Consider the following 20,325-nt stretch of genomic DNA (forward strand, 5'->3'; position numbering starts at 1 on the left):
TCTGGTGTTCCTGGCACAGGTGCCCCTTCAAGTCAGTTGCAGGGCGGCGACGTGGTCATCGATCCACGCCTTTACATCGCACAATGCCGTTACTCAGCAGGCCAAAGACGATGCCACATTTGGCAGGGTGGTGCTGCAGTCTGCGACTCAGTGAACTCTGACCCCTCCTCCAAAGGACTGCTTGGGAGTCAGCTACTTGGAATCAATATGAGCAAGCACTCAAAGAACAAACAGTTACCTACCTCTTGTAACTGTTCTTCTTAGAGATGTGTGGCTCATATCCATTCCAATACCCACCCTCATACCCCTCTCTCAGAGCACTGTGGCAAGAAGGAACTGAAGAGGTGGCGGCTCGGCAGGGACCTATATACAACGTCATGAAGACGCAACTCCAGGGGCCTCCACAGCTGACTCAATGGGTACCACCAGGGGAAAAGTCTTCCAATGACTATACATGCGGCGCACGTACTCCTACTTGGAATGGACATGAGCAATACATCTCGAAGAATAACAGTTACAAGAGGTAGGTAACCGTTTTTCCTCCGGGCCAGGATGGAAGAGAACAAGCCACCCCAAGATAGCCAATAGCCCAGGCTAGAGCCAATCTCTCTCTGACCCCATGAATAGGTAATCATTTCTATCAGGTAGAACAGCTCCAACAGCAGATCGTGAGCAGGCTGTGCTCTGAATCAGACCATGTAGGGACTTGAACCTGGGTCTCGCATCCCATGGAAGTCCTCTAACCTCTGGGCTATTGGCTATTCTGGGGTAGCTTGCTTTCTCTTGTGTTCTGGGGGTTTTTAATTCCAGAGGTCTCATTTTTGTTCTGATAGGGCATGAAAATGAATTTCAAAACCTTGACATTTTTCACAAAGCAGATAACGGAGCCAGCTCAGCACAGCACCCCCACACCCATGCAGCGGGTATTCTGTTGTTGAACAGATTAGGGATAGGTAGATCAGAGCTGTGGCGGCCCTGCACAGTTCTTATTCTGTACTGCAGCAGCTCAGAGGGGCCACTGAAGCAATGTCTCAGTTTAGGGTAGCTCTGCAGGCTCTGCATCACTGAGGCTACTTTGGCCCCCACAGCTCCTTTATTATGGGAGGCATAAGCCAGTGTCAAGACCAATTTAGCCCCCAGTGTTCAGAAAAGAGATGAGAGGCTGAATGGAGAGTTAGAGTGAGGCGTATGTTATGTTGCAAAGAAGAATCTTTGTATTGGCCTAAGAGCTGCAGGTAGCCTGTGGAGAGCTTGAGACTATTCTAGACCTCATGCCAGGATGAGGATCCATGCAGGAACCCTTCCCCTACCACCACCCCCCAAGCCCCTTAACCCAGCACCTCTCCTGCCTGGTCTCTAGCCTAGGGAGGTGTCCTTCCAAACAGGCTCTCCTAGCCTCCTCCCTAGATTCCTGGGTGGAGGGGGAAATTTCCACCCTGAGCATGGCATCAGAAACAGCAATCCAGAGTTGGGAAGCAGCATCTAACCTCCTGACTGAAAATTTGTCCTACAGAGGATGAGGCATTTGTGAATGCTAGTACCCTCTTGGGTTCTATACACCCCACCCTTGTCTGCTGTCAGGCATACACAAGAGCCTAATTTTTCCTGGTCACAGCCAAGCCTCTTTAATTAATTAGTTTTTATTCTCAAACAGTTACAGACCACTGTGGCCACATTCCTGGGTGCTGAGAAGTGAGTGTATATAGATGGAAGGGGGCTCAGTCAATATCACCCACATATGCTGTCTCTCCCATCACTGGTGCCTCCATAGCAAATGTGGCCAAGGGCATTGTCAGCTGTATTGTGGGAGATGAATGCAGGGTTTACCAACAGTAGGGAATATAAACTAACACCTCCCCCCAACCAACACTGCAGTCACCTGCCTCCCGACTGAGTGCCATAATTGAGGTGATGGAAGCTCTGCACCAGCATCATAGAAATGCAGTTGAGCTGCAAGTGCTGTAGCACCAAACAGGAGATCAGTCCCTGCTCCAACTTGCCACATGTCTTCAGACCCAAGCATATAATCTGTGGAGTGGGGACACTAAACTCCTCAACCGCAGTGTGCTGTCCCACCATAATCCTCACTCCACTCCAATCTCAGCATCCCTGTTCTGCCCACATAGTTCCAGGCTGTTGTAGGAGGGCAGCGTAGTTACCACAGCCTCGACAGTGAAGCGATGTGGAGCACTGGGGCCAGAGGATTCAGGCTGGAAGGCAGTGTTGTCATGAGCACCTGGGGGTGGCACAGCAGAGGCCAGTAGCTGACGGGAGCGGAGCCACCGGAAGGAGAGGATGAAGGTGATAGCAATGAAATCCAAAATCAGCTCAGCGAGCTCCACCACAGAAAGAACAGAGGAACCAAACCAGAGACTCCACTGATTCCCCAGCTGGGAGAGCAGCGTCACCACCTGCAAGAGAGAGATGAGGGTAGTGAGAATTGTGTCTCCGGGAGGATGCTCATATTCCCACTTGCTGTCAGGATCACCCACTGCTGAGGCTTTATTCCCATCTCCAGTCCTGCCGCAGGAGGAGAAATACAGAAGTCAGGGATTTTGCTGGAAGGCAGAGGGGTATGTTGAGTGGGAGGGGCAGCTGGAGGATGAGGTATATACCGTGAAGGCAGGAGACTCCCCATTGGTTTTATACTTCCATTCCTCAAAAAATATGTTCACTTTGGCCACTCCATTCCTGTTAATAAGAAAAAGAGATGAGTGACTCTAATCTCACAACCCCTGTATTGTAGCATACACTCCTTATCTTACACCCACACCAAATCTTTAATCTTCCAAACTTGCAGTTCCCCCATCCGGCAGCCCACTTAACACTCAAACCTGCTGTCTGCCCAAAATCCAGTGCAGCTGGCCATACCTACAGCATTCCTCTGAGATTCCTGTATGATATCCCAGATTTAGGATCCCTCAAACTTACGACACCCACAAACTCCCACCCAACCCCCAAGCCTTTATCACTCCCACTAGGGTGACCAGCTAGCAACTGTGAAAAAATGGGACAGGGGGTGGGGGGTAATAGGCACCTATATAAGAAAAAGTCCCAAAAAACAGGACTGTCCCTTTAAAAATGGGACATCTGGTCACCCTAACTCCCACACACTTCAGTGCAGGGGTGTGTGCAGGAATTTAAATTTGACCTCTTTTGCGGGGCACAGAAGCTCACTCTCCCCAGTCCCAGGAGTAGCTCACTGCCCCCCCTCCCCATCTCTGGCCCTGGGAGGAGCTCTCTGCCCCCAGGACTGGGGGAGTACTGCATCCCTCACTGATTATTTGGGGGGGGGGGTCTGTACCCCTGCTTGCCCCTGCTCCTTGCACATTCCCCTACTTCGGTGCAACAGCTCCAAACTTACTACTGCACCAAACTCACATCTGACCTTCTCCTAAACTTATAGAATACCTCCACACTTTCCGTTTGATTCTCCAAGTTCACAATCCCTGCCCAAGACTTCACCTCCAACATTACATCAGTCCCTTGCCTAGTGATCCTCCCAATCATTCTGCCAATCTCTAGACCTCGCCCCCTAAACCGCTCCCCAAATCTCAATTTATTACTGGATCAAGTCCATTGGTCAGGGCCCAGGCCCCTGAGAACACTCCTATCCCATTACTAGGCAAGATTGTGGGCCTGGTCCCAGGCTCCTCAAGCCTTTTGTCTTCCCCCTCAGTAGGTCTGTCTCTGGGTCTAGCCTTGGGCCCCTGAACTTCCACCTATCTCCATGACCAGGTAAGTCAGGATCTCCTGTCTTCCCATGACTGGGTCATTCTTCCTGTCTGGCCCTGCACTCCTGGACCCCTGCTTCTCTCCCTGCCACTGATTTGATCTCTGTGCTTGGCCCTAGGCCCCTGACCACCCCTACTCCCCTGTTTCTACCCATCATTGGTTCATCTGGGCCCAGACCCCAACCCCCATCACTGGGTCCCATCTCTGGTCCTGAGCCCCAGTTCTGGAGCTCTCACCTCTTGGATGTGATATTGTACTTATTCTGTCGGGACAGCATGTGAGATACCCAATCCTGAAAGGAAAGCACAAAAAGCATCATAGATATACACCACTCTGTGATCTCAGCCTCCCCTTGTTGAGGGATGATAAATGGTGGGACAGGTTTGCGTCCTGGGTCTGGTGAGATTACCACAGGAAACCATATCCTTACCTCGGAAACAGTGGAAGGCCAGTGGGAGTGTCCAGCTGACAGCTGATACTCAGTCACCCTGGAGGAAGACAGATATATTCTTAACAGCAAGGGCCATGGGATCCACAAGGTCCAGTCTTAGCACAGCAACCTCAACAACTCGGAACTTTCTCTATATCTAGCACTTCTGCCCTACTCCTTACAGTGCTGCCTCCTGAAAGTAGCCAGTCTGCAGTATCCAGGAGCTCTCCCCTCAGCCAGCATTTTTACCCCACTACTAACTTTGCTTCCTGCTGGGAGAGACCAGACTGAAGTATCTATCTGGATGTTTAATTGCTCAAACACTATTTGCCCCATATAATTGAATACTTGGTTTGGCAAATCAAATTCTCAGCCATTCAGTCAGCTCTAGGAATGAGACACTCATAGGACTGGAAGTGATCTACTGGGTCAAGTCCAGTCCCCTGAGATCTCAGGCAACTCTTTCATATAATGGTGTTCATAAAACCCTAGTTTTTAGCCTACTGAGACTTACTCGCAAGGTTTCCGACATTTGCTGAAACAGCCCAGAACATTGGATTTGAATTCAACCTGGAGTTTGTAATAACAGTGACCTAAGCAGGGGAGAGAGAAAACCAAAGTGAGCTCACCCTATCTGTACAGGGAAGAGAATCTCTGGGGCATGTACATGGGTGATGCAGGCCCAGAACAAGGTAGCACCCTTGGAGGGGCTGAGAGCTCCAAAGAAGGAATCCCCTGGAGGACTTAAATACGAGAGTTGGGGAGCTGATAGCAGGGGATAATGGGAGAGTCTCAGTGTTGGGGGTTGGAATGGGTAGGTTCAGGAGGGCTTGGGGGGTTCATTATATAATTCCTTCTGCACCGTCAACACTTACCCCATGCTATATGCTTCGTGTAATCACAATACTCCGCTCCAGAGGGTAAGGGGTAGAAGTAATATGCACAGCCACAGCGCTCTACCATACTGCTCTGGAAACAGGAACGAATGCAGACCTGGAAGGCATGAGAGAAGGGGAGAGCTCAGCAAGGGAATCCTCACATCCCAGCATAATGAAGCCCAGAAAACACAGATGAGATCCACTCATGGCAGGGAATGGCTGAGATTGTATCCCAAGGAAGGTGGGGACAGGTCTGGGATAGGACCAGTGGTGATGGATTACCTGCTCAGTGTAACGGGACGAGTACAGGTTCTGCACTAGAACATCACTGCCATCTTCAGTGCAGTCACTGTAGCTGCCCCCAAGACGCACTGTCGTCTCCTGACAACAAACAGCAGCTTGTCAGTCTTAGAGTCAGAGAATTTAAGGCCAGACAGGACCACCAGATCATCCAGTCTGACTGCCTGCAAATCACAGGCCACTAACACCCCCCAGCACCCCACACACTAAACCCAACAACTGAAACTGTACCAAGGTATTACAGCCCTCAGGAGAATGAGCTATTATGTGCCTCAGGCAGATAGCCGGGACTGAGGTGCACCAATGCCCGAAGCCCTACAATGGCAGGGAATTGATGAAGTGATACATACCCATGCTTCTGGTGCCTTCCCTTTCTGCCTGCTGCCCTGTAATGTCATCGACCCCCAATCAATAACAAATACGATGGTGGTAACTTCCCAGTCCTCACTCCTATCTCATGCCACCAACTCCCTGCTATCCCCCTTTTCCAGCCCTTCCTTGATTAGTAATGGCTTCCAAGGTAATGTCCTCCCCCTCAGTCCCACCCAGTGTTGCCACCCTCTAGGGTTAACTTTTCTGCTTCCCATATCCTAGTTTCACGGCAACCCTTCTCCTCCCTACTGACCAATCTCATGCTGACACAAGGCTTCATGCAGGTGCACAGTGAAGCCCATGCCATCTCTTCCCTCTTTCTCCCCCCTACCTTTCTCATGCTGATGGAGGTCTCCATACCCGGACGCACATTGAAGCCCCCATCGTCCATGAAGGCTGGTTCATTCTGCTCATGGACCATCACCCGGGCTCCCGTCACTGTGGACAGCAGTGGGATATAGTCGTTCTGCTCTGTGCGCACCAGCAGAGAGAGGCCTGTAGAGGTTACAGAGAGTGAGGCGGGATCAGGGCCAGTCACTGGGGTGGGGGAACAGCAGAGAGATCACAACTGGGTTAATGGGGGAGGAAGAGGAGGCAGAGAGCAAGGGGAATCTCAGCTGAGCCAGAAAAGAAAATGGGATCAGGGCTGGGCCTGAGTTGAGCAGAAAGTAAGGTGGTCAGGCATGGGGGGGAGGTAGAGACTTGGGGATCAGGGCTGGAGTCTCTGGAGGCGGCAGAGAACTGGGATTGCAAAGCCAGGCCTGGAGAAAGCAGAATTTGGGGGAGGCCTGAACTTTTGGCAATTGAAACTCACATGGATCATGGTGGGGGATGCAATCCACCATCACACAGGGGAATAAGCAGAGGAGGATCTTGATGCTCACAGTTCTCGCCCACCCCCAAAACTCTCCTATTCCAGATATATACCTAAATGGGTTCTCCCCACCTGCCACGGAGACCCTCACCATTATTGATCCCAGGCAGGGATGATGTCCACAGGCTGCTATTGCCATCATTGAATGTGTAGCAGTTCCCATAAATAGGATGATGGAAATGGGTGTAATTCCTGGGAGAGAAATGGAAATGTTCAGATTAGGGCATCCAGGCATGTGGGGCAAAATCCCCAAGAGATGCTGCGGGACAGGGTATTCTAAAAGGAACCATTCTTTTTACCACCCCGTAGAGAGGAACTGAGAGCAATAAAGAAGAGTAGTGTCTGTAGTGTAAACAAGCCCTGAGAAGTAGGTCAGAGCAAGATTATTTAGCAAGCTGCTGAAAATGACTTCTGAAGCTGAAGAGCTGTTAGATTCCTCACGTTGCTAACTCTGGAGGAGGATACAACCCCCCAGTGTGGACCCAGTTACACCAGTATAAAGATCCCTTTATACAGTATAACTGCACCCACACTAGTGTATGTTCCTGTATCACTGTTTCAATTATCTGAAACAAAGGGAAAAGAGCACAGGAACTATCCCATGGCACTTAGGGGTCAGTGAACCTGAGGAGCCAAGACCCCAAGGGCAGGACCCAGAGCCCGTCACTTGAGATTATGGGATCCAGGAGCCCCAGGAATTGAACAAGGAAGAATGCCCCAGCCTTGGGCCCTGGCAGTGGGTGTAACAGTGTTCTCCAGCAGTAGTGTCTTGGCTTCTCCTTGTACCCAGCAAGGAATGCAGAAGTTGTTAAGATGGGATATTGGAGCCCCTTAGCACTCACGCCTTGTCACATGTAACCTCATTGAAGCGGCAAGCATAGATGAAGTTCTCAAAATTGGACTCATCCAGGGCCTTTGTGTTAGGCATCCGTGCCAAAATGTTGATGTAGTGGAAACTGTACCATTCACGCACAGCATCTACACCTGAGGAATACGTCTGGTGGAAACAATCCTCATTGGTCTCATTGCACTGCAAGAGAAACATCAGCTGTCTCAAGGAACACAAGTCCACGAGGAGGGATGAGGGGGTATACCTGACCTATCCCCCCCCCCCCGAACATGGACAGGAAATAAATTCAGATTATACTTGACAAGTGCAGCTAACAGACATAAAGGGAGCCCCTCTCCCCCAACCCCAGATCCTCAATTGGAGGGAACCTCCTCGGCAGGTGGAATGATCGAGAGGCTGAGGAAGCAGCAAATCACAGTGAAGTTATTGTAATTGGCTGTGCAGAAAATGAGATTGTGGAGTATACACAGGAGCTTTCAATTCTGGAACAGGGAGTCCCTCTCTGTGGGTGTATTTATGCTCTGGTATAAACGTAAAATTTAGACCGAACTAGCTACATTGCTCAGAGGTGCAAAAAATTAAAACCCTAAGTGCTGTAGTTAAATTGACTGAGGGAAGAATTCTTCCATTGATGTAGCTACTATCACTCGAGGAGGGAAACTACCTTCATTGACAGAAAAACCCCTTCCATCAATGTGGGAAGCATCTACACTACAGTGCTATAGCAGCACTGCTGCAGTTATGCTGCTGTAGCAACTGTAGTGTAGACATGCCCTAGCCTAGACTAAAATTTTTGCTCCTGACAGTTGAGTACACTCTAGAGAATGGATGGAGAAGGGGGACAATCCTTCCCTAGATCCCTTAGGGAGAGACTGGGCCTTGAAAGGCTTTTTTCAGCTCTTAACTTCTTTCATTAGTAGCAGCAACAACTTTATCAGATTTCCAGCCAGTGGAGGGTGGAGCTGACACTGGTACGAAAGGATCTAATGAGAGATTAGGAGCTAGGCAGAGTCTATAGAGTACAGGAGAGAGAGGGATCTATTCTCACCAGGATGAAGCCAATTTTCCAGTCACTTTTGTCCACTGGAGGACTGTTTCCCTTCAGGCTGGCTGGTTCATCACGCTTGTGTCTCCTCAGTGGGTGGCGGTGGACATGGTGGGACAGACTCCTTGGGCTACGTTTCCGGCTGGACTGGGCTGCCCAGTTGCTTTGTACTAGAGACATATTGTAGTTATACAGGTCCATTAGTGTCTGATGGGTGATACGATCCAGTTCATCCAGCTCCTTCTGGACAGCACTGTATCTGTGAGATGGAGAGAGTGGACTCCAGAGTTAGGACTTGTCTCGGGCAATTTCCCACTATAGGTATACTTATACTATAATAGTTATTTGGCTATAGCTAGACAGGTATAAGTCCCCACGTGGGAATAAAAGTGACTTTATTCAGATATAATTACTCTGCTTCCCAACTGTAGTGGAATAGTTATTCCAGTATAGCTATGTAGGGAAATTTACCCATGTAGACAAACCCTTCATGTCTCAATATCACCTGTAGGGGCACCAGGTATTTCTCCTGATCCAGTAGGAGACCAATACACCATATATATATACCTGTAGCTCCTGGGAGTTTGTCTCATACCTGTAGGGGTTGAGGGTGCACAGTGTGACAGCAGGGAAGGTCAGCCTGTCTGAGTTGAGGTTAAGGTTCAGGTTGACAGGGAAGCTGAAGTACTGCCTGTAGAGGATCCCAAATTGCCAGTACATTAGGCCAAAGGTGAGGAAGAAGAGCACAGACCAGAAGGCTGTCTTCATTTTGTTCCTCTTGGAGCAGACTAAGCGGATTGCTCCATGGATTGTTGTGTTGTTACAGAAGAACTGGAAGAGTTCATGGTATGACTTGTGGAACTCAATGAGGCCCTGACACTCCTTCTCCAACTTCTCTGCCACTTCCTCCACCTTCTGCTGCTTCTCTGCTTCCTGTTTACACCTCCTCAGCCTCTCCCCCACTGGCACATTCTCTGCCTTCACAGCTACAACCTACGACAGAATAAGCTTGGAATCAGGCAATATATAGATACCAGTTATGTCTACCATGACTCACCTAACTCAGGAAGCCTCTGCCTGCTGGGACCCTTTAGCCCCTCCACACACACCCCTTATGTGTCCTCCACATTCCAGCCCTTCCACACACACACCCCTATCCTCTTCCACACCCTGGCCCCTCCATGCACACACCCATTCTCCCCCAGGCCCTGGCCCCTCCAGACACACACCCCTATCCTCTCCCATGCCCTGGCCCCTCTACACACACACTATCCTCCCCATATCCCAGCCCTTACACATACCTCTATCTTCCCCTAAGTCCAGAGTCTCCACACACACCCACACCCTATCCTCCCCCACACCTCAGTCCTTCCACACACTCCCCACATATCCTCCCTGCCCCAGTCTCTCCATACACACACCCAGACCCCTCCCTCCTTTACCCCAGAATTCACTCAGTAGAAACCCCATCACACCCTTCTTCAGAGGGTGATGTTTAAAAGCAACGTTAGAAGCAACTGAGTAGAAAGACACTAACTTGATGCATGTTGACCTATGATGCTGTTTCCACTGAGCTATGTGCACTCCGCTCTCCTTGGAAATGAGGGTCTCCCTTTGCTGTTGTCCCCTGTGGGAGTTTCTCTCTCCTAGGCGAGATCTGTGCTCTGCTGTGCCTTGGTCTCAGACTCCTGGCTCTGCCTCCTGGCAGCTGCTTTGCCTTGGTGGTTAGGATTAGACTGGTTTCTTTCCAGCTCAATCTAGCAACCTGTCCTGCTCCTGCCCTCCCAGCCGCTCCCCGCCCCCGCAGCTCTGGGGGAAAAGAAAAGCCTCATTAACATCTCAATATCTCAGTTCCTAGAGAAAAGGGAGATGGGCAGGGGTAGGGGGAGAGCAAGGGGTAGAAAAGGGCAGGCCGAGAGGGAACGGGCGATGGGGCCGGGAGAGGGAAGGGGGGACAAACAGATACTAAAGCCCCAGGAGTGGCCCGTGTTGACTGAGGACCACTGTAGAGAAAATAATGTTGTGGTCTGGGGCTTTCACTGGGGGCTTGGGGCGGCAGCAGCTCTGAGCAGCAGAGAGAGGAGCCAGGTACACAAGTGTGCAGCCTCAGGGGCCGCTCTCTGCTGAAACAACAGGGTGGGGCTTTGAAATAGCTGAGCCGCGTAAAGTCAAGGACACACGCACCCCACCCATCCTTCTGACTCCCTGGGCTGCAGTCTCAGAGCAAACCGGTACTGACACCCAAGAGCCAGCTGGCCACCTCCCCCTCCCTCCCCCCGCAGAAGGGTGGAGGAAGAGGTAAGCAGCGCTGGCTGCTCCCAGGTAGGGCTGCAGACTGCTCTGAGAGCATTACATTATGTTTCTCCCCATTCCCCCGCCCCTTCTCCTGAGCTGAGAACACAATGTCCCAGCAAGAGGAGAAAGGTAGAAAAAATGTTGGCAGCAGTGTCTCAAGGACATGGGGACAAGTCAAGGTAATGCAACAATAACAGCTGCTACCTGGGCTGGGCACACTCTCCTGTACCCAACCAGGCTGGGCCAAGGCCTTAGCTCAGGACAGGTACTGTACAGGTCTCCCCAGTTCCCAATTTCCAGGCCATTCCAGGGATCTGGGCTCCTAGCCTGTCCCTTTAGAGCTCTCAATCATCTTCAGCGCCCTTCAACCCCAGGAGGACGTAACCTGTGGGAGCTAGCAGCATTGAAGGAGGGACCCTTAAGCCCCAAGAACCCAACATTGCCTGTCATTCAACACAGGACTGTGAGGCAGTAATATTCTAATAAACACCCTAGCTGAGATTGGAGCATTGTGCTAGGCACTGTACAAACACTTAAGAAGTACTTGAAGAGATTACAGTTAAAGTAGAGAAGGCAGAATTATTATCCCCATTTTGCAGATGGGGAATTGAGGCACAGAGATTAAATCTGTGCCCAAGGTCACACAGGGAGTCTGTAGCAGCCCTAGGACCTAATCTAAATCCCAGTGCAGTGTTTTAACCACAAAAACATCTTTCCTCTCAAAAATCACTGCCTTCTAGTCCCAGCTGTGGGAAGGGATTGGCATCTACTGGGCTAGAGGTGAGGAAATTTGGAGTTGGAACTCCCAAGCTATGTGTACACTATGCGTCTTACAGTGGCACAGCTGTGCTGCTACAACCATGCCACTGTGAGGTACACAGTGTAGCCACTGTTTGTTAGCAGGAGAGAGCTCTCCCACCTACAAAATAAAACCACCCCAATGAGGGGCTATAGCCTCTCCCGCCGACAAAGCACTGTCCATACCAGTGTTTTTCATCGGTAAAACTTTTGTTAGGCAGGGGTGTGTTTTTTCACATGAAAAAGTTTTACCGACTAAAAAAGTGCAGTGTAGCCATAGCCCTAAATAGTAGTTGTAGCTCTGAATGTTTTTTCAGTATATTCCAAGGTGTGAATTTAAACTTATGTAATTATGTTGATATAACTCTTGGTGTTGACCCTGTTATTTTGCTGCCTGTTTTTCAATTTAGTTTGTGTTATTTGGGAAGGATTTAAGCCATACTGGAAAATGCCGCTCTTAAACCATAATGAGTGTGTCCACACCAGGGAAAGGCAATGGGAGCACTACATCTGTATAACTATATTGGTATAATCAGTAAACCTTTCACATATAGACAAGTGTTAACTCACTGTGGCTTTGATCAAATCCCTCACTCTTCTTGTACCTCAGTTTCCCCATCTATTTAATCCTCTCTTCCCAGGAAGCTGTGAGGGTTAACGAGTTACTGTTTGTGTCTCACTAGGAGTGCTGTCAGGGCTCGGAATAATGATGGTCATTGCAAAGCTCACCATGCTTTGGGATACAAAATTCCTTCCTTTAGTGTAAATAACTTTCTATAATCCCAGTTTAATGATTCTGCATTTCTGATATATTCCTGTTTTATTCCAACAACAAAAGTGAAGGGACATCAAATGTGTTTGGAAAGGAGGTTGTTCTGGAACGATAATGAGTAGCGTCCCTTGAAACGCATTTAAGAGGTATGACGGTAAGGGCTGGGGCTTTGTGTACTTAATGCAGCCGAAAGGTGTGGCTTGACAATGCTGGTAAATGAAATCCTCTGTTAATATACAGGGAAGCAGCAGGGGACGACTTCCTTTAGGGGTAATAGGGATAGTTCAGCCTCCATTATCCGAGCAGTTCTTGGCTTTGCTGAGGAGTCTGCCAAAATCATCTCATGTGGGTAACCTAACATCTCTTAGGGCAGGTCTTCACTATGGGGGGGGTCGATTTAAGATACGCAAATTCAGCTACGCGAATAGCATAGCTGAATTCGACGTATCGCAGCCGACTTACCCCGCTGTAGGGACGGCGGCAAAATCGACCTCTGCGGCTTCCCGTCGACGGCGCTTACTCCCACCTCTGCTGGTGGAGTAAGAGCGTCGATTCGGGGATTGATTGTCGCGTCCCAACGGGACGCGATAAATCGATCCCCGAGAGGTCGATTTCTACCCACTGATTCAGGCAGGTAGTGTAGACCTAGCCTCTGATTAAATGCTTCAAACCTTCATTAACAGAGTTGAGGTTATCCAGTGATGCCTTTGAAAACCAGGAAATAGCTAAGGCAGTGTAAACTTAAACTTCCAGGAAATACATAGATAAGGTCTTCTATGATAGCAAGATATTGGACCCACAATGACCCAGGAAGTCCCTTCCAGTTTTGTATTCCTGTGTTACACACTGGTGTAACTTTAACTCCGTCCTTCTGGAGCTGGCAATAGCCAATGGAAATTCTCTGCATGCACTCCGGCTGCATTCTCTGTGTTAGCTCTAGCTGTATATAATGGAGGGATTCATTGGATTAGCTTTGCAGTGCTATGATAGTGTTATGAGGATATCTGTGGGGGGCTACTGCTCCTGTGGAGGGGGGTTCTGAGTCTCTCCCCGGGGGTATGTGATCAAAGGAAAGAGGTGCAAGTGTACCTTGAGAGCTTCAGACTGCTTCATTTCAGCACTGTATTGTGTAGGTTGACTCAGTAGCCATTCATGGGGTTCTTCTTGCCACGGGGATTGTCAGCAGTAAGGTGGGATATGAGAGTGGAGTGTCAGAGAGCTTATTGATGTAAATGAAAGTAGAGTATTAGATGGAATTGTGTGTATAAGGTGAAGGGGTTGTAAAATGTAGCAAGTAGGGGGTTATTTCTATGGAGTAGGCTCAGAGTTTGAGTACAGCAGGTGTAGGTTGCTCCTGCACAGTAAATAAAAATTTTACTTTAGCAGAGAAAAAGTCGTATATTCTGTCATACAGTGGTCACATACCCTGAGTGTTCTGCACTTCTGCAATGTCAGAGTGCTAGTATGTGTTTTGTGGGCATTTTGTGGCAGTGCTCAGAAGGGCAGAGTTAAGGTTGTGTTGGCATTTACCTTAACTCTATATTTCTTAGTTTTCGCCAGTTTGTTTACATTACCTTATCTCTTTATTTCCTGGTTTTCAGAGGCTTAAGTTTAGCCACTATCTATGTTCTAGAAGAGCATGAGGCACCACTTAACTCTGTGTTGATGAAGTTTTGGGGGAATTTACTTTCCTTGGTTTAAAAAAAATATATTTTTCAGCACCCTGTGTACCAGAGCCATGCTCTACCTCTGGATCATTGGCAATGATTACACTTGCTACAGAATTCACTGGCTGCACATAGGTCCCCTCACTGCCTCTGCATCATTTCCTTGTCTCCTCTCTTTCTGCCTGTCCAACACAGCCTGGTTCTCCCTCCTCAGTCATGGATGGAGAGGCAGAAATCAACTGGGCCCCGTTGGTTGAGGCGCTCAGGAGTGGATGCAGGAACAGTGTAGAGACTAGCATAAAGTCAGTAAGAATCTTTTTTAAAAGAGAAATGGGGGGGAGGAGGGCGTGAGAGGAAGGGTGATTCAGTGGTTAGGACCTAGGAGATCTAGGTTCAATTTCCTGCTCCATAACTAATCTCCTGTGTGACCTTGGCCAAGTCCCCTAGGCTCTTCAAGAGGGTTAGATCCCGAAACGTATGTAGACGCCTAATTTCTATTGATTTCAATGGAAGTTAGGAGCCTAAATACCATTGTGGATTTGGCCCCATGTCCCAGTTCCACATCTGAAAAAATGGGGGTAATAAATACTTCCCTACCTCAAAGGGGCATTGTGAGGATAAATACACTGATACTCAGATCCAGGTGCACAAAGGGATTTAGGCACTGCATCATTCAGTATCGTGGCACCTAAAAAAATCACAGTAACAACACAGCAATACACAAAGCTTGAATTAGGCAGATTGAATAAATAGCTAAAGAGTCATGGGATCAGGAGCACTGCACCATGGTCTTTCACCTCCTAGGTGGGTGCCATAACCACTGGACTATAGAGTCATTCTCATTGTCCCACTGACTTTTTAAGTACTCATATACTGTAGAACAGCTTCAACAGGAGAGATTGAGACCTCTCCATCTCAGAGTATCCTGTAGCTTAGTGGTTAGAACATGCTCTTAAAAAGTAGGAGACACTTGCTCAAATCTTGCTCCATCCTTAGGCAGAGGAGGGAATTGAGTTTGGGTCTCCCATATAACAGGTGAGAGTGCTAACCACTGGGCTAGAAGTTATAAGTTTTGTCACCTACCTATTAGGCACTTTCCATTCTAGAGAGCTACATGTTTTCTTTAATAATATTTTTAATATTGCTTCCTCAAAGGGGCAGTGGGTGCCATGCACTAGCTGAAATAAATGTTGAGTGACTGAGATCAGTTGAGGGCGGTTTGAGTCAAGTTTTGAGCCCCAGGGATGTGCAAAAAAGTAACACTGTTGATTTTGTAAAATGCTGAGGTTTTTTTCAGGAAGCTGTATTTTAGGAACCCCGTGGTCCAATTACTCTAAATTTGGAACACTAACCTGACCCCTCACCCCAATAAAGCACAACAAATTTCATAACATTCTAATCATGCAGATTGTAGAGCACTTAGAAAAGTTGCTCTTTAAACAGAAAGGGCTTCTCAACCTGAACCAAAGTAGAGTTGGCACTCTATTGTAATGGGAACACATAATTCCAGTTTTGCTGGAGTGGATTCAAACAGGTGGCCAGCTGGTGAACACTTCAGTAGCTCATAACCAATGCACTATGGCATTCAGTTCCCTGCATTCAGAAATTAAGCTTCCTTTCTGGAAAGATGTTTATTAAATCAAGTTCTGACTTGATTGAAGGTTACCCAGCCATTTTCCAGTCTCTGGACATGAAGGCCTTGTCTTCACTGCAAAGATAACTTGAGTTCTCACTCCAGTGTTGCCCCTAACCTGAGTCTCACCTACACGTACAACCATCTCACTTAAGGGTGGTGGTGCTTTTCACTTGAAATGGCAGGGCTGGATACGCTAAAGCTCAGGTACTGCTAAAAGTCAAGCAGTTAGCCTACATCCACATTGCAGAGTGGTCATGTTAACACCACTGAAGAGCTTTTAGTCTTCCAGTGCCTTCCCCCATTTCCCCCTGGGCCACATTTTCTTGCTGTCTACATACTAGCCAAAGTTACCTATTCATTCATATAGTTTAGTATTTGACTCCACATTCCTACATGGGTTACAAACCTGCAATAGCACTCTGTTGCAGGGTGACTGGCCCCTTTAAGAGGTAGGGAGGTGTCCAGAGCACCTGTGATTCATCAGCTGCCACCAGACTGGGCTTGAGTTGAAAGAGAGCACCTAGGCCCTAGAGGGGAGGAGACTGGGTGAAGTGGAAAAGGGCTCAGGACTAAAAGATCAGTAGAGGAGCTAGCTTGCCGATCTTCCTGAGCTGGAGAGCAAATGCTGGGAGGCTGAAAGGGGCTGACTTGTTGGAATGTGTTTTTAATAGAGGAGTCATGAGTAGGGCTCTGTGTTTGTCATGGAGGTTGCAGAAGTCACGAATTCCGTGACTTCCTGCGACCGCCATGAGTTCTGCAGCAGCCAGTGTGGCTGACTCCAGGGCCACCCAAGCAGCTGGCCGCGGAGCCAGCTGCTTAGGTGGCCCTGGGGACAGCCACAACCGCTGCTGCTGGAGCAGCTCTGCAGCCAGCCGCTTGGATGGCCCTGCAGCCAGCCACACCAGCCACTGCTGGAGCGGCCCCAGCCCTGGGGCCAGCCGACCCAGCCGCTGCTCAGGCAACCCTGGGCAGCTGGCCCTGGGGACCGCCTGAGCAGTGGACCCAGAGGTGACGGGAGCCACCACAGCTTAGCGGCTCCCGGCAGGAGTCCTGGGGCAGCCGGAGCAGCAGCTCCCCCACAGCGGTGGCTGGAGCAGCTGCTGGTCCCCCGGGGCTCCCCTGCTTCCCCAGCTGCTGGTGCTGCGGGCTCCCCCGCAGTCATACACTCATAGGACTGGAAAAGACCTCAAGAGGTCATCTAGTGCAGTCACCTGCACTCATGGCAGGACTAAGTATTATCTAGACAATCCCTGACAGTCCCCCACCTAAGATTCAATCGGGGTATTTATGGTATAAGTCATGGACAGGCCACAGGCCTTGATTTTTTGTTTCTTGCACATGATTTGTCCATGGCTTTTACTAAAAATACCCATGATTAAATCATAGCCTTAGTCATAAGACTGGTCACTCTTGGTTGAATGGCCTGGAGTTTGAGGTCCTGGAACAAGGGCCGAAAGGAACTGGGAACGGAGTGCTGGTGGACTCATGGCTGGATGACCTGGAATGATGTCCCTGGACAGGGGATTGGAGAATTGCTGTTGTTGTATGTTTAACTGTAGGAATTGGGAAGATAATTTTACCATGAGGGTTCTACAGACTATTGTATGTGTACATAAATAAATTATGCCCAGAGGTGGGACTTTTTTTATCAGATGGCGAGAGATACTGTGCTCTTTTATGGCTAGATTGAGGGGAAACTGGGGCAGGTGCACTTGTCATGTTGTGGCTTGCCACAGGGGACTACCCCAGGTTGGAGCCACCTTGTGATATACTGCTATTTTGGTACAGCACTATGCCCAGAAGAAAAGGCCTCCAGAAGATCATTTTCCCACCATGTTGCCAGCTGGCCAGAGGTTGATACCTGGGTTTTGATGGATCTCTGGTGTGAGGCCAAGAACTATGATGTCAGGAGCATGTATGGGATGTGCCCTCAGAAGTCCTAACCCTAGCTAGAAGCTGAGACTGAACAACGGGGTGGGGCACTTGATACATTTCCCTGTTCTGTTTACTCCTTTGAAGCATCTGGCACCGGTCACTGTCAGAAGACAGGATTCTGGGCTAGACAGACCATTGTTCTGACCCAGAATGGCTGTTCTTATGTTCTTATGACCAAGCATGGGATATGCCCCCAGAAGTCCTAGCCCCTCACGTGAGTAACTGCACCATGGACATAGTAGCTTGAAAATGATTTTGCAGTGTGTCCACACTCAGGAGGTCCCATTCAAGTGAACTGTGCAATGGAGAGAAGCTCACAGTCAAAACTTCCCACACACTGATCTCAGTCTCCTTGAAACACATTCTGCAACCAAGCATACCATCCTAAGCTTGAAGAAACAGCCTGTGACACAAGTGGCCTATTGGTGCCAACTGGTTCCCTGGGGTTCACTGTTCTTTACAAGCAACTCCTGTCTCAGATCTAATAAACCTACGACACCTAACACACTGCTTTCATGGTATTTAACCATGAAGGGTAGTATGTGAGGCCTCTCCTGAAAGCTTGTAACTTATCGATACTCATAATCATTGTGAGATGTGTGTATGGGTGATATTTAAGGGGTAATGCCACTATAGTGACAATTATGCCCTTATGGTCTTGGAGGGAAAGTGAGTCACCAGGCAATAATACATAGGAGCTGGAACTGGGGATGCGGGGTGCTGCAGCACCCCCTGGATTGAAGTGGTTTCCATTATATACAGGGTTTTACAGTTTGGTTCAATGACTCTCAGCACCCCCACTATAAAAATTGTTCCAGCACCTCTGCAATAATATGTCTTGGTGATGGCCCATCAAGCAGAAGGGAGTTGTAACCCTTCCCCCTGCTTATGTAATGTAATGCTCAATTATCTGCCTTTACACCAACCCAGAAAAGTCAATGGAAAACCATCAAAGACAAACTATAAACATTGAAACCAATTGGGAAGTGAAAAGGAACAATATGATAGTGAGAGGATCACCCTGTCTGTGAATAAAGGTGAAAGACTGATTCAGTAGATCACAGAGTGGAGAAAGCCACTATGTAGCTAGTATCAGAGGGGTAGCCGTGTTAGTCTGGATCCGTAAAAAGCAACAGAGTCTCCTGTGGCACCTTTAAGACTAACTGATGTATTGGAACATAAGCTTTCGTGGGTGAATACCCACTTCGTCAGCCAAGGGTGGGAGTTCCTCTCCCCAGTAATAGAAACTAAAATGGCTAAATGAGAGTATTGTTAATCACATCACGTACACAAGAATCTCTCATAATTTGCATATAGATATACTCTCTTTCTCCCTCCCAATCTAGCTAAAAAGAACTACAAGTTACAAGGAAAAGTCACATCCGGCTTTGCTATGCAAACATTGCATAGTGTTCCTTGTGAGTGGATCAAGAGATGGGTGGGGAAGCTGCAAGTTAAGCGAATTAGAAAAGACAGGTTGTAAGTTTGAAGGTCAAACTGTGAAAACTACCTGATACATCAAGAATTCTAAGCCACATGTTTTCACCCCAAATTGTAAGATATACATTGTTTTCCTTCTAAATCAAATATACCGTGGATAATCTGTCTTTCATCCCAAATTAGAAGCTGCATATTTGTTTGCCCTGTGAGTCAGATCTACATCCTTCTGTATGTGGATAATACCGCTTGTTCTGCTGGAAATCCTAAATAATGTAAAATGCATTATTTGTAATGTAATATGCATTCCATACAGTGAATGTATGGAGTATGTCCTCCAAATTTAGAAGACTATAAGAAATGTTGTTGGTTTCATTGTAAACAATTGTTGGACTCCAGAAGTAATAGGAATTGCCTGGCACAAGGAAGAAGGAATGTTGAAAGATATAAACCAGGGTGTAACTTTGAAATATGAAGAGAAATTTCTTGAAACCAGAAGGAGTCTGTCCTGTAATAGGTGATTTCTGGGTACCCGTCTTGCTCTGTCAATCTGTTTCTTCACTTCCCCAGGTGGGTATTGTAGTTTTACGAATGCTTGATGAAGATCTTGTAGGTGTTTGTCTCTGTCTGAGGGGTTGGAGCAAATTCGGTTGTACCTTAGGGCTTGGCTGTAGACAATGGATCGTGTGATGTGTCTTGGATTGAAGCTGGAGGCATGTAGGTACGTATAGCGGTCAGTAGGTTTCCGGTATAGGGTGGTGTTTATGTGACCATCACTTATTTGCACTGTAGTGTCCAGGAAGTCGATCTCTTGTGTGGACTGGTCCAGGCTGAGGTTGATGGTGGGGTGGAAATTGTTGAAGTCCAGGTGGACAATAACAGAACACCACTGGCCATCACGTACAGCCCCCAGCTAAAACCTCTCCAGTGCATTATCCACGATCTACAACCTATCCTGGAAAATGATCCCTCACTCTCAGAGACCTTGGAAGGCAGGCCAGTCCTCGCTTACAGACAACCCCCCAACCTGAAGCAAATACTCACCAGCAACTACACACCACACCACAGAAACACCAACCCAGGAACCAATCCCTGTAGCAAACCTCGTTGCCTACTCTGTCCCCATATCTACTCTGGCGACACCATCAGAGGACCCAACCACATCAGCCACACCATCAAGGGCTCATTCACCTGCACATCCACTAATGTTATATATGCCATCATGTGCCAGCAATGCCCCTCTGCCATGTACATTGGCCAAACCGGACAGTCCCTCCGCAAAAGAATAAATGGACACAAAT

The 20,325-nt window shown here is 48.4% G+C and overlaps 1 protein-coding gene across 1 annotated transcript; it reads right to left on the reverse strand.

Moving 5' to 3' along the window:
• Nucleotides 1-1,624: 1,624 nt before the first annotated feature.
• On the reverse strand, nt 1,625-10,449 carry SCNN1A (sodium channel epithelial 1 subunit alpha). Its single transcript, XM_034787695.1, has 13 exons — nt 10,022-10,449; nt 9,080-9,477; nt 8,488-8,743; nt 7,432-7,619; nt 6,681-6,781; nt 6,047-6,210; nt 5,326-5,424; nt 5,041-5,158; nt 4,680-4,758; nt 4,166-4,223; nt 3,972-4,027; nt 2,616-2,691; nt 1,625-2,411 (listed from the first exon to the last, which is right to left on the reverse strand). The coding sequence occupies exons 1-13, from the start codon at nt 10,028-10,030 to the stop codon at nt 2,085-2,087; spliced, it is 1,929 nt and encodes a 642-aa protein (XP_034643586.1). The 5' UTR covers nt 10,031-10,449; the 3' UTR covers nt 1,625-2,084.
• Between the last annotated feature and the right edge of the window lie 9,876 nt (nt 10,450-20,325).

Source organism: Trachemys scripta, chromosome 1 (assembly GCF_013100865.1).
Source record: "Trachemys scripta elegans isolate TJP31775 chromosome 1, CAS_Tse_1.0, whole genome shotgun sequence".
NCBI classification, from domain to species: domain Eukaryota; kingdom Metazoa; phylum Chordata; order Testudines; family Emydidae; genus Trachemys; species Trachemys scripta.

Coding starts and splice junctions, on each gene's coding strand:
- SCNN1A (XM_034787695.1), bottom strand. Junction 8,744..9,079: donor TGCACCCTCAACCCCTACAG/GTATGAGACAAA, acceptor TCCATCTCACAG/ATACAGTGCTGTCCAGAAGG. Junction 2,692..3,971: donor TACAATATCACATCCAAGAG/GTGAGAGCTCCA, acceptor TCTTATTAACAG/GAATGGAGTGGCCAAAGTGA.